The sequence below is a fragment of the Miscanthus floridulus genome, chromosome 13 (genome assembly GCF_019320115.1).
Source record: "Miscanthus floridulus cultivar M001 chromosome 13, ASM1932011v1, whole genome shotgun sequence".
Classification (NCBI taxonomy): domain Eukaryota; kingdom Viridiplantae; phylum Streptophyta; class Magnoliopsida; order Poales; family Poaceae; genus Miscanthus; species Miscanthus floridulus.
Window position 1 is genome coordinate 84,066,836 of NC_089592.1, and position 13,439 is coordinate 84,080,274.

The following is a 13,439-nucleotide window of genomic DNA, read 5'->3' on the forward strand; positions in this document are numbered from 1 at the left end:
TTGGAGTCTAACTTTCCTATGTTTGGGTTAAACACTTTTGCCTCAGCTGGACAGCCCCACACACGCAAATGGTTAAGTGAGGGTTTCCTTCCTATCCATAATTCATACGGTGTTTTAGGCATCGATTTACTTGGTATTCGATTAAGTATGTGAATGGCGGTTTTCAGTGCCTCCATCCATAAACTAATCGGTAATGTGGAGTAACTCATCATGCTTCTTACCATATCCATTAAGGTACGGTTACGTCTTTCAGCCACTCCATTCTGCTGAGGCTCCCCTGGTGTGGAGTACTGAGCAACTATGCCATTTTCCTGTAGGAACCTTGCGAATGGTCCAGGAATTTGGCCATATGGGGTATGTCGCCCATAGTACTCTCCACGGTCTGATCGTACTATCTTGATTTTCTTATTGTGCTGATTTTTAACTTCAGCTTTAAATATTTTGAATTTATCCAATGCTTCCGATCTTTCTTTAATTAGATAAATATTGCCATAACGAGAGTAGTCGTCTGTGAATGTTATAAACGAGTCATAACCATCCACACTTTTCACAGGAAAAGGACCACATATATCTGTGTGGATTATTTCTAAAATTCTTGTGCTTCGTTTGGCATCTTTCTTAATTTTCTTGACATACTTTCCTTTGATGCAATCAATACATTGCTCTAAATCTGAAAATTCTAAGTGCGGGAGAATTGATTCCTTAACCAATCGTTCCATTCTCTCCCTCGAAATATGGCCCAAGCGACAATGCCATAATTTTGAAGAGACAATATCAATTCTCTTCTGCTTCTTAGTTACATCCGTAGATGGGAAATCATTCACATTCTCATCACATACATTGTTCGCATTCTCAGCAAGAGATAATAAATAAAAACTTGTCTTGTCGGAAGACAAGACCAACACATTTATTATTAACCAGTATCTTACACTTGCCATCACCAAAATGGCAATCAATTCCATCATCATCAAGTTTCGAAATACTTATCAAATTTCTACGCAAAGAGGGAACATAAAGTACTTCTTTAAGTCTAAGTACAAAACCATTATTCAATTCTAAAGAAAAAGCTCCAATGGCTTCAACATTGGCTTGCACTCCATTTGCAACTTTAATCGTTCTTTCTCCTCTTTGCAAGGTTCTCGTCCCACTTAACCCCTGTAAAGAATTTGCAACATGAGTAGTTGCTCCTGAATCAACCCACCAAGTGGATTTATCATAACATAAATACAAGGATTCATCTACAAATATAATAAATTCATCATCTTTCTTTAGCAGAGATTTCAGGAAGTCTGGACAATCCCTCTTGTAGTGTCCCTTCTTGAAGTAGTGCTTGCACTGATCTTTTTCTGCTCTACCATACTGCTGATTTTCAGAATCCTAGGGTTTCTTTCCCTGTGAACTGGAGGAAGAGGTCTTATCCCACTTAGATTTCCCTTGTGGTTTAGAATTCTTGCCATTAAAGTTCTTTCTTTTGTTGTCCTTCACAAAATGAGCAGATTCACCTTGTGAGGACTTTATCCTCTCCTCTTCTTGAGCACACATTGAGATGAGTCTTTCTATGCTCCATCTTTCAGGCTGCATATTGTAGTTCACAATGAAGGTGTCATATTCTTTCGGCAAAGAAGCAAAAATCAAATGAATCAGGAAATCCTCCTCCTTCAAATTCATTTTTTTAGCTTGGATGCCGTAGTGTTCATCTTCAAAATGTGCTCTCTTATGCTACCACCAGTGAATTTCTCATTCACAAGCTTCTTAATCAGTGAACTTGCTGTGGCCTTGGTAGACCCAGTAAACTGACTCTTGATTTTCTCAAGATATTCTTTGGCAGTAGCACATTCAGGGATTGAGCCCCTTATCTGTTCTTCTATGGTGGCTTTGGCTACCAACAGGCACTTGCGGCTGGAGAGAGTCCATTGCCTATGTTCAAGGTCATATTTCATTCTTATTTCAGCATGATCACGCTTTCGAGAAGCGAAATCAGCGTCAGATTCATTGTCACCTCTCACCGGGTCCTCAAGCTCAGTAGGACACGGTGAGGTGATGGCAAAATCGACCTCTCCCAACGCAAGTTCCAATTCATATTTCTCCCGCCACACACGGTGATTGGTTCCGTTGAGTGTCGGGATGTTGGCAATATTCACAATGCATTTGCCTCCTGAAATCACACCAGAGTAAGAACCATTTATACATAAAATTCCATGCTTTAACTCAACGTTGGTCAAATTAAAACTTATAATTCATCCATGCAAACATTTTACATCACCGTTGGGCAGAAGTAAAATTAATGCACAATTTCTCATGGATCAAAAAATTATAATATTGTTATTAACAACGTTGATCAGAAAATAACAGTATCATAATCGCATCAAAATTATCAGAAATTCATTTCTCTTAAAATTAAATTATCCTGTTGGTTCAAATTTTATCAAAGAAAAAAATAATTATCATGCACAGCGAAAACATTAATAATCTTTTCATGTTATTATTTTCCAGAAGCATTAAAAAATTTATTGTTTTCTGGGCAAAATATCGTTGGATAAAATTTACACAGAAAATTGTATCAAAATCATTCAAATTCATCAAAATATGCATTTAAATTACTCCTGGAAAATAATAACAAAATTTCATTTTTCTTCCTTCTTTCATTTCAGCCCAGCGCGGCCCAGCTCTCCCAAGCGCACGGCCTGACCAGCAGCGCGCAGCCCGGCCAGCAGCCCCAGCGCGGCCCAGCTCGCCAGCAGCCCCAGCGCGGCCCAGCTCGCCAGCAGCGCGTGGCCTGGCCAGCAGCCCCAGCGCGGCCCAGCTCGCCAGCAGCGCGCGCTCTAGGGTTTCACCCTAGCACAGCCGCATCTCGACCGTTCGTCATATCCGACGGCTGTCCGGTGATTTCGCCACATCAAAACGGCAGCTGACCTCCGCCCCCGAAAACCCTAGAGTTCATTTCTTTTCTTCTTCCCCGCCTCTCTCAGTCGTAGCGACGACAGCCGCCACCGATCAGCCGCGAGCGAGGAAAAGCAGAGCGGGCGGTCCTTTGCGCCGTCGCCGGCCCCCTCGCCGGCGCGCGTGCTCCCCAACGGGTGAGCACGCCGCCGTCGAGCGGCTTGGCCGCGACGCTTCCTTGGCCGAGCCCGACGAGCCCGCGCCCTCGGCTCGGTTTCTCCTCCAGCGCCGACGAAAAAGCCGATTCGATTCTTCTTCCGCGCCGGTGAAGGTTCATCCGACGAACCCTAACCCTAATTTTTCCCCTTTCTGATTATGAGTTTGTTCTTTTCGGTTTTATCCGAATGGGGAAAAACTAGGGTTAGGTTTAGAGTTTGTTCATGCCGATTCATTTTCTTTGCTTTTTATTTCTTTCTTTTCGTTCATCCGAATGGAAAAAAATGGGATTAGGGTTAGGGTTTGACCCTTCTTCTTTCTTCTTCCCCTTTTCCCCTCTTTCGGATTTGCGTCTAGGGTTCTTGGAATCCGACTTTCCCTTTTCCCCTTCTTCAATCCCTTGTTCAGTTTTGATTTTGGGAATTAGGGTTAGGTCTTAGGGTTCGGTTTTCGACTTTCTTTCCCGATCCGCATCAGATCGGTCGGTTTCACTTAGCCGATCTGATTTCTTGTCGAACCTTGGCTCTGATACCATTGTTAGGTTAGATTTCTTAGGTATATTCATCGGATCGGGATGTATTGCATAGGAATAGATGTTCGGGTTTCACAGAGAGAGAGAGAGAGGGGTGATAGGTCGCAAACCATCGAATGCCATAGTTGTTGAAGCTCCGGCCGGGGTTTCGTTGACAGACGCCATCTGCGCGCCGACAGTGATGGTCGGTGGAGAGGGAGTGGCGCTGTGGCGTCCTCGGTGGCGGCGTGAGCGTCGGGTGGCGTTGCCGGCGTCGGTGGTACTTCCCGTCGCTGGCAACGCCTCTTCTTTCGATCGGGTCTAGGGTTAGGATGTCGGTGAGGTGACTGGCGGCGCGGTGAACCTCGTACTGCGAGCCTCGGCCTCCACCTTTCCTTTATAGCGCTGTGCGACGAGGGTCCACCAACCATGTAGGGTTGGGCGTCCCCGATCAGGGCGCGAGGACAAGGCCCAGTTAGGCCGTTGGGCCTAACTGATGGGAGATCAATCCTAACAGGGATATGTACACCACCTACCGGATCCCTAACTCTCCAAGCTCACCGGTGCCACGAAGGCCACCGGCGGCGAGGAGAGCCAGCGAATCCGACGGTGGGAACGAAAATCGCTCTGAAGGCGCTGCTGGGGAACAAGACGCTTCACATCGGATGTATGCCTGACACATACATGGAGTATTAAATATAGACTACAAATAACTAATTGCACAGATTGCGACTAATTTGCGAGATGATTTTTTAAGCTTAATTAGTCTATGATTTAACAATATGATGCTACACTAAACATGTGCTGATGACGGATTAATTAGACTTAATAAATTCATCTCACGGATTACTGATGACTTTTGTAATTTGTTTTATTATTACTATCCGAACACTCCCATGTAACATCCGATGTGACATCTCTGAACTTTACTTCTGAATTTAAACACCACCTTGCTTGTAGTCCCGGCCGGTCAGTCTGGGCAATCGGTTTAAACCGACAAATTGGTTCGGTTTCCCAAAACTTCGGTTCGTAGACATCAACAACCGATCGGTTGCTTGAGAAAACAGAAACCGACTAATTCGGTGTCGATTTTAAACGTTCAGTTTTCAGTTTCCACCAAACAAACCGAAACCTACAACAGCAAAGAGAAACAAACAAGAAGGAGATTGTGCTTTGGATCCAAGTACCCAGAATCTCAGATTACAAAATACAAACGGAGGAAAAGAAGGAAAAACAATCGATCTGACAAATGATGCCGTCGCCCCACCAACATCGGCCCTCCAGGCTTCAGCCACCGCTGCGCCGCGCCGCTCGCAACCGACGCTGCGTCGCTCGCCGTCGCGCTGCTCGCCTCTCCTGCGCTCGCAGCCAACGCCGCGGCGCTCGCCCTCTCCGACGCTCGCTGCTCCGCGCCTCCGCCAAGACGCTAAGCACCGTGCCGCCGCAGGAAGGGTAGTGGATAGGGTTTGGTTGGCGAGTGGCTTGGCTCGCCCCTCCCCTCGGGTGTCTCGCATGGGTGTACGGCGTGGCGGACGGGGTGGATTGGGTCGGGAGGGTGGAGTGTCCGAGTGGGCCTGTTAATTGGGCCGGGGTGCTTTGGCGAGAGGAGATGAAGTTTGTTGAATGTCGTTCGGTTGCTCGGTTCTATGGTTTCGTTTCACGTACAAACCGAACACCGAGCCGATAACCGTAGTTCCTAACCAGAAACCGAAACCGAAACCGAACCGAAAAACCGACAGCTCGGTTTGGTTCTCGGTCTAAATGTGCCCAGGCTGACCGGCCGGCTGGGCTGGGCCTGGCCTAGGCGCGTAGCCGTTGAATGCTGAGTGCTCTGCCCCCTGCCTGCTCACCACTAGCGTAAGAGAATAATACTAAAAAAAATAAAGTGTAGTGTGAGTTGAGCCGGTCGGTCGCACTCGCAATCACTCCCATTCTGCCAATGCAACTAGTCCAGTCGCAACGCAACTGGAGCAGCAGCCACCAGCCAGAGCCAGAGCAGGGAAAGCTCACGCAGAGCTCCCCGTCCCAACACGAGCAGCAGTAGAATACATGCCCCACTGCACTGGCCATCCAGATCTAGACCAGACTAGTATGCTGCTGCTGCTGCTGCTGCCTGCTGGTGGAGGATCCATATCCATCGTTCCATCCACTGTCCCCGGCTTCCTTCCCAGCTCGCTGTCAAGCAAAACAAGATGGATGCTTTTCGTCAGTCGTCAGTTCGTCACAACCATGATTCACACGCATAAGCATCCGCATCCGGAGGAATATCTACATGCATAGCATATTAGCATAGCTCGGCAACATGCGAGATATTCTCTCTAGATATTTATTTGCTCATCATGCCCACCAAACCATGGATAGGCCACACTGAAACCATACCTAAATCTGAACCCAAAAAATGAAAACGAAAGGGGAAGGGAAAAAAACCACGGTTTCAGTCACACATACAACACACGTTCTCACTACTTTGCCAGCGACACAGCAACACTTGAGAGTTAAACACAAGTAAACTACTCATTCAACCGAACCATCACTGCCACCACCAACAGCCAAATTAGGTACAAGACTAATAATCATTCGAAAATGACAGCCTAGGTTCCTCGCCTGTTTCTGCACTAATACAACAGGGGCTTTAATTCTTCTGTTTCTGCAGAATCTGTGCAACAACAGGAGAGGGGGTGGGATTCTATTTGTTCATCGGTGGGTTGCAACCCAAGGGTGTTCAATTACCATTACCATTACCGGTCCTGCACGAGAAAGCAGGACCAAGGCACAAGACATATATTGACACCCTACCGCCTCAGCACTGGCTTGTAAAGCACGACTGTCACAAACTTGGCCTTGAACCGGTGCGTGATCCCCAGAGCAACCACGGATCTTGTGTTCTCCTTTTCAATGTAAAGGTGGTTCAGAACCACGGTCTGAGGTTGAGGCAGCGGGCTCGATTCGTCTTGGCTTGGTGGGAAGCTCAGCAGCGTATGCTGGAGATGAGGTGGCACCAGTGGGGGCTCCCGGCCTTCATCTTCATTTCCAGGAATAGGGTTGTTGTAGCTAGAATCAGGTGAAGGTGGGACTTCAAATCCAACAACGTGGACCCCTTCCTGAATCATGGATTCATGGTTAGCCATCATAAGTCAGCCACAAAAATTTATGCAAGGTTATAATTCTGAGAGATGATTCTTACATGGTCATCCATGCCTTGTTGGTCCATATTCCAACAGCCTGATGCCTGTCCTGGAGAGATAATACGACATGTTCATGTTAGTAAAGAATTTAAAGAAAAAAAACAATCTGGACAATGGGCATTGCAAAAAAACAAAAACAAAAAACCGAAACAAATGGACATTGCAAAATTAAATTCAAAAGCTAACTTAACATCAAACACAATAACTATAAATGGAATGCATGGTGTATTCATATCATTCACGCGGGAGGGGGGGGGGGGGGGGGGGGGGGGGGGGGGACGACAATAAGATGAATCATGAATCGAATAGAACTGAAATCTCTATAAACTAATACAAACTAAAAGGACAAAACAGGAATCGTCAACACCGACTTCAGCGTGCCTCTCCGATTCTCCACCCGCCCCTCCTCCCCACGGCGCCACCCCGCCTCTCCCCCAAAGCCCCCACCCTATCCAGCGCCCAGCCCAGCCCCCCACTGCCTTCCCGCTGACACCGACATGCCCCATCCTCCATGTGTGCTTGCACAGCCACTGTCCAGCAAATTTGCGCGACTGCCGGGGGCGGCGCAAGCAGATGAGTGCGGCTGGACCTGCCAGGATGGCGCAAGCGACAAGACAGCCAGCCCTGTAGCTTGCTAGGATGAGCTTTGCTAACTGTTTTTGCATCCACTCGTTTTCTAGCAGCACTTGCAGAGCAGCACCGAGATTTGTCCTTCCATTAAGAAAGGTTGGAAAAACTTCTATTCTATCATCTTCCTATTGACAAACAATCAGACCTTGTATTTTATGGTCTGATGAACTTGTCTGTTTTGGTGTCAAGGTCTATAGAACAGGTAGTTCTTCTGGAAGTGTAGGCTTGAGGTTTGTTGTTTACCTTCTCTATCTAAAGACAATATTAGTGTGGATCGGTTTGTTACAAGGTCATAGAAGAAAAGCATTACCTTCTATTTTATTTAAAGGGTTTCCTCTTTGAAAAAGAAAACGATGTGCTAGTTAACTTAGTTCTGGGAACTTCAGCAAATTGCAGCTTATTTGAATGGCACATGAATCTTGTAGTGGGACTAAGATCTGTTTTAATTTCCTGATAATTGAGTTTTTTTTTTGTCCTTTAAACAGGTTATCCTATAATGAGACATATCAGACCATATATTCCATGAAACCTTGTGCTTATATATAAAAAAATGATATGATTTTACCTGGGACCGGGCTACTGAACTTTTGGACCACTGAAATTGTTGTATCCTTTTTATCTCTTTGAATTTAATTCATGTACCTCTTGGAGCACGTTCTGAAATTTCAATGCCCTGTTTGGACTGGATTTCTGGTGCCTACAGAACTCCAATAATTAGGAAACAAAAAATTCAATGCCCTGGCATCATGATATATGAATTAAAACATAATGTCATTTTGGTTGTTTGATTTGCATCAGGATTTGTCCCCGTATTCCGGTTGTGATATTTTTGGCACATGGCATCGCACAGGCATAGACCTAGGATCATGCTGAAAAGGTTTCTTCTGTTTTCGATAATTCTTGTGTAGTGGTCTCCAGTCAGAGCTAATGTTGATATTGTAGACAAGGTTCAAAAGGCGCTAGGCGGTGACCCACCACCTAGAGCCTAAGCGAGCCTAGGCATTTTATATATATACTAATATACATATATTATCTTCTAAAAGAAAAAAATAAACAGCGGAATAGTGGGCTTAGATAGATAGAAAGGCCCAAGAGGTAAGAGTCCAGCCCATCTCCCACTCCAAGTCTCCAACCTTAGATGCAGCAATTAGTAGACCACGGCCCATGAAACTTAGGCCCATTTCGCTGGAATATATAAGCAACCACCAGCAGGCTAATGCCACTTGCTCGGTCAATTCAGCCGCCGCCCTTCCTCCTATCCATCTCCCAATCTCCCTGCTGCACAGCGACGAGTGCGACCTCCGCATTCCCCGCACTCCGGAACTCCAGCCACCTCGCCATAGCTCTGCAGCATGCACGAGTGTGACCCTCCACACTCTCTACGCGTGAGCGTGTCCCAAGCTCCCAGCGATGAAGGCCTGCTTCCTCATCTCCACAAGCGGCAAAGTCCCTGTATCGGCAGGCCCGCCGCCGCCACCCGCACGCGTCCGCGCCCGTCGTCCAACTCTGCCCGAAGCTCCTCCTCCACCACCAGCGACCTCCGCCAAACGCTCCTCCTCCCCCACCGGCGCTGCCGACGAGCTACCGCCGCCTAACCCCCTAGGCCAGGCGGGACCCCCTCGCCTAGCGTTTAGTCATGCCTAGGCGTTCGCCTAGCGTCACCTTTTTTAACATTGATTGTAGAAGATTACAATGACTTAGTTCAAAATTATAATGTATCTTACATGGTTTGGCCATTTTTGAATTATAGTTAAATGTCCTTTTAAATGGCCAGTGCGAGAGATAAACCACAAATAGTTACTAATTTTGTCCTTTATCAGACCAACATATTTCTAAGCTTATGTGTTGACTGTTTTTGCAGGGACTACTCATTACTAGGTGTAGTAGTGAAAGTGTGCGCTGTAAGGTTGTGTAGCTGATCAATGATTCCATCATCAATCATGCAAACTTGGGAGAAACAAGCAGAACTCATTTCTAATGAAGAAAGGGCATCTCATGGCATCGGATTGATCACCAAACATTTCATCAGAGGTCCACCATTCCAGGTACCCTATACCCTACACTACTGATTCGTCACTATGTAATTAGAATTGGAAATAATCCAAAAAAAGGGCCTTTACAGCTGTGCATTGCAGAGAGATTAATTGCTTAGTATGGAGGAGGCTATACAAAACTACTAGCCATGTTATAGCATCGGCAATGCAAGGATTCTATTTTGTTGCACATTGGCATGGTGCAAGCGGTAGAGTCTTACCGCCTGTGACCGGAAGGTCATGGGTTCGAGTCACGGTCTCCTCGCATTGCACAGGCGAGGGTAAGGCTTGCCACTAACACCCTTCCCCAGACCCCGCACAGAGCGGGAGCTCTCCGCACTGGGTACGCCCTTTATTCAGACTGCAGTAATGAAAAAAATCAGAGCAGATTGATTGCTTGAGACTGCAAGTTGCTACTTTGTGTGACAACAACGCTGGAAGCAGCAGTATCTGGCTTCCATGAACTGGAATACTTGATGGCCTGCCATTCAACGCTGGCACACCATCTGTTTTTGTTTGCCAGCATTTAACTACTTCTTTGCGTGCAACATGTAGTAACTATTATATATAACGCACGGGCATTAGCTAGTACCATAAAAAGAACAGCACTAAGCTTTATGATGAAGATAAAACTATGAATAAATATCGACTTTGAGATGTCAGAATCCAGATTTGATGAAATGCCAGGCAAAATTGATTCAGATCTTCTGCTGTTCCCATACAGATCAAGTACAATCGAATGACATTTCACCAGGAATCATTTTTTGACTTAGGACTATTACTAAATGGAATGATCATACAACTAAAAAGATTTGAAGCAACTATAAGAATCCAAATGGTATTCCCATAGATCAATTTTAGCCTAAAGTACTTGGGACAAGGTCATGGTCATATACTAGGAAAACATTTCAGGCAAGGTATCACAGCCCTGTATATGGCACTCCCTCTCCACCTATATTGCAGTTGAGTACATGAACCGTCCTTGTAAGGGCCTGCTTGGCAATTTAGGAAAATTATCTTCATAGGAATATTAATGCCTAGGAAATTATGTGCACATAGGTCTAGGATCTGGATGATTGTTTGGCAAACATGATTAGTATCCTAAAAGAAGCCACAGACTTCCCCATGTGCCGCCGCAGGGTATGGCGGCTCCTTGCTGGAGCTTCACCGCAGGGGCGGATCCAGTAAAGGGACATGGGTGTACACATGTACACCCAATAATTTTTGCAAAAACTTCGAAGTTAGGAGGCTTGTCAATCAAATAGCTAGATAGCTTTATGCTAGGGTTTCGGTGCTCAGCTTCGCACAGCATGAAGGGAAGGTAAGAGAACGGGTGGGAGTACCTCGTGGGTGCTCGTCGCCGGCGAAGAGACCAACGAAAGCCTCAGCACCTAGCTTAGGGCGGCGGCCGACCAGTCGTCTGAGAGCGAGAGAGGGGGGCGAGAGAGACAGACAACGCACGAGGAGCCGAGGAGGGATGCAGCGGACAGAAGGAAGGGGAACGCAGGTTAGGATGCATCGACGGCGTCAGAAAGATCGCACCCGCACGGGCCTTCTTCTGGGCCGTTTCTTTTTTTCACAATTCTTTGGAAATTTCTGTTTTTTTTTTCTCTCTCCGTTGCTCAAAAAACAAAATTCTTTCTCTCCCTTTTAATTTTTTATTCGTGTTCATTTCATATTTATTCTCTTCGTGGGACACTATCAGTGGCTAGTAAGTCGTTTTTATTTTTTTAGTACATCAATTTTGTTACGTATCTGGATATAATGTATGTCTAGATATATAACAAAATCTATGTAAAAAATAGTCAGAACAACTTATAATTTAAAACGGAGGGAGTACAACATTTGTTTTAAATAACTGAAATAATAATGATATTTATGAGTACTCCCTCTGTCCCTGAATAAATAGATTCCTGAAGACTGGAGTTGTCTTAAGTTTTTTAAACTTTGACCAAATTTCTAGAATAAAACGTTAATATTTATGGTATCAAATTAGTATCATTAGATTTATCATAGAATATATTTACATAAGGTGCTCATTTTATGGCATAGATGTTATTACTTTTTTTAAAAAAAAATAGTCAACACGGATTCTAGGATTGATTTATTTGGGGACGGAGGGAGTATATTTGTAAATATAAGTAAATGGGACTTTTATATTTTATTAAGGTTGAATATTTTTATATTGAAGGAAGCATTTCACAAGAACATATAACAATTTCACAAACCAAGAAGCTATAACAACATTTTTCTAAAATAAAAACATTTTTGTCTTTGTGACAATTTCTCAAATAAACGTTAAATATTTTTGTGCTAAACATGGAACAATAGTCCTTGTGAACAAGGAACATTGCTATCAACAATAAAAAATGATATGGATTCATAAAAAATGTTTTCCATTCTCCAACAAGAACTAATAAAGGATACTGATACTTCAATATCTCGTGCCATGTGAGTTGCTGCTAAAATTCCCGTGCGTGACTTGCTTCAATTTTATTCCTTAAATCTTACTTTTGTTCTATTATTTCACTTGTTAGTGATTATATATTACACCATTGTTGTTCAATCTATTTTGGTAATGAATAAACATCTCTCGATCGTAAGCAAGTGCGCATTCTGACTCCTAATCCGAGCGTGCCTAACTTGCTGATGCAGGGTGCAAAGTACCTCACTACATTCCCGTTCTCCCAGTCTCGGGTGACTGCTAAAATTCACCGGTCGAAAGCTAGGACTAGGATGTCACCAAGTATCAATATTGTTTTCATAAATAATATGAGTCTATAGTGTTCAACCATGTTTGTTTTCATGTATCAATATTGGTACTTTCTTCTTCTTGTGTTACCTTTATTAAATTCACTCACTTTGAGCTTGTTCCGTAAACATGAAAATAAGCTCACTTAATTTTATTGTTTCGGTAGTTATAGAATTTATTAGGCTTGGCCCAAACGAAAATCCTCTACGTATGAGGTAAACATATTGATTAAACAAGTTTGGAAGCATTAATAATGACACCAAGGTAGATCATTATTGGCATTATACAACCTAATAGAAAATTTTGCAAAGTTACCATGAGAGTATGTGTAGTTTTATTATAAACAAAAATGTTGGTGCAGATTACGTACGAGGTTTATTGTGATTTCTGCTTTGTATTAATAAATAAATAATGAAAAGAAGAGGCTATAAGTCAGGTTTGCTGAAACTATATCATTTAGGGCTCCTTCGGTTCTCCAGGAACGAGTCCAGTTAGAATGGTTCACTAATTTTATAATGTTAATGAGCTGAAAGCCTGGAATGGTTCCTGGCTCCAATCCGGGATAACTGAACGTACACTTATTCTTTTATGAACGGATGTGTACTAGACAAGTAGTTTCATTTCTCTTCCTTTTTTAATTTGTTGTTAGTTTTGTGAAAAAGGCATAATATCGTTTTTTTTCCCTAAACCTAAGTTGCATCCGGTTTGCTCTTTTTCCTCAAATACAGTTGCATCATGTTTTGAAGCAGCAAGGTGGTTAAGGAACATGCTAATTGAATATTCATTTTTCCCCTGATCTGCAGGATTGATGAAGATACTATGTATGGGTTGAAGTTGATTCTATTGGGTAATTTTATTTTACGACTCTTCTTGTCGTCACTTGGCCTACAGATGTATAGCAGCTAGTCCAACCTTTCATTGCTCAGGTTGCTGCTACTGCCGCAGCCATCGTTGAAAATCCAAGGTGCAGCGGTAGCATGAGGCGTGGCGTGGTTTCTTTTGTTTGTTTCATTCACGAGGATGCTTTTGGCTTGCTGTACTTAGACCTTTTTAGATCCAATTAGTACTAATAGTTAGCAAATAGCAGAGGGAAGTTAGGTAATAACTTTTATTGGCAGGGCTTATAACAAACATATTAGTTAAGCCATGTTTCGATCCTCCATGTACAAATTGGTAATTAGTAGTACTTAGTTTAGGAAAATTGGTTAATATTTTCTATTTTGAGCTATTAA

The 13,439-nt window shown here is 43.9% G+C and overlaps 1 protein-coding gene across 6 annotated transcripts; it reads right to left on the reverse strand.

Moving 5' to 3' along the window:
* Positions 1–6,120: 6,120 nt before the first annotated feature.
* LOC136500465 (SNF1-related protein kinase regulatory subunit beta-3-like) lies at positions 6,121–10,956 on the reverse strand. 6 transcript variants are annotated; one of them, XM_066495811.1, is made up of 4 exons: positions 10,799–10,956; positions 9,677–9,816; positions 6,792–6,836; positions 6,121–6,708 (listed from the first exon to the last, which is right to left on the reverse strand). In XM_066495811.1, the coding sequence occupies exons 2-4, from the start codon at positions 9,695–9,697 to the stop codon at positions 6,400–6,402; spliced, it is 375 nt and encodes a 124-aa protein (XP_066351908.1). In that variant the 5' UTR covers positions 9,698–9,816; positions 10,799–10,956; the 3' UTR covers positions 6,121–6,399. The 6 variants fall into 6 exon arrangements, with proteins under 6 accessions (XP_066351908.1, XP_066351913.1, XP_066351909.1 ...); XM_066495816.1 differs by lacking the exon at positions 9,677–9,816 and adding an exon at positions 7,988–8,119 and having other exon boundaries at positions 10,799–10,952; XM_066495812.1 differs by lacking the exon at positions 9,677–9,816 and adding an exon at positions 7,988–8,119 and having other exon boundaries at positions 6,792–6,841; positions 10,799–10,951.
* Positions 10,957–13,439: the final 2,483 nt, after the last annotated feature.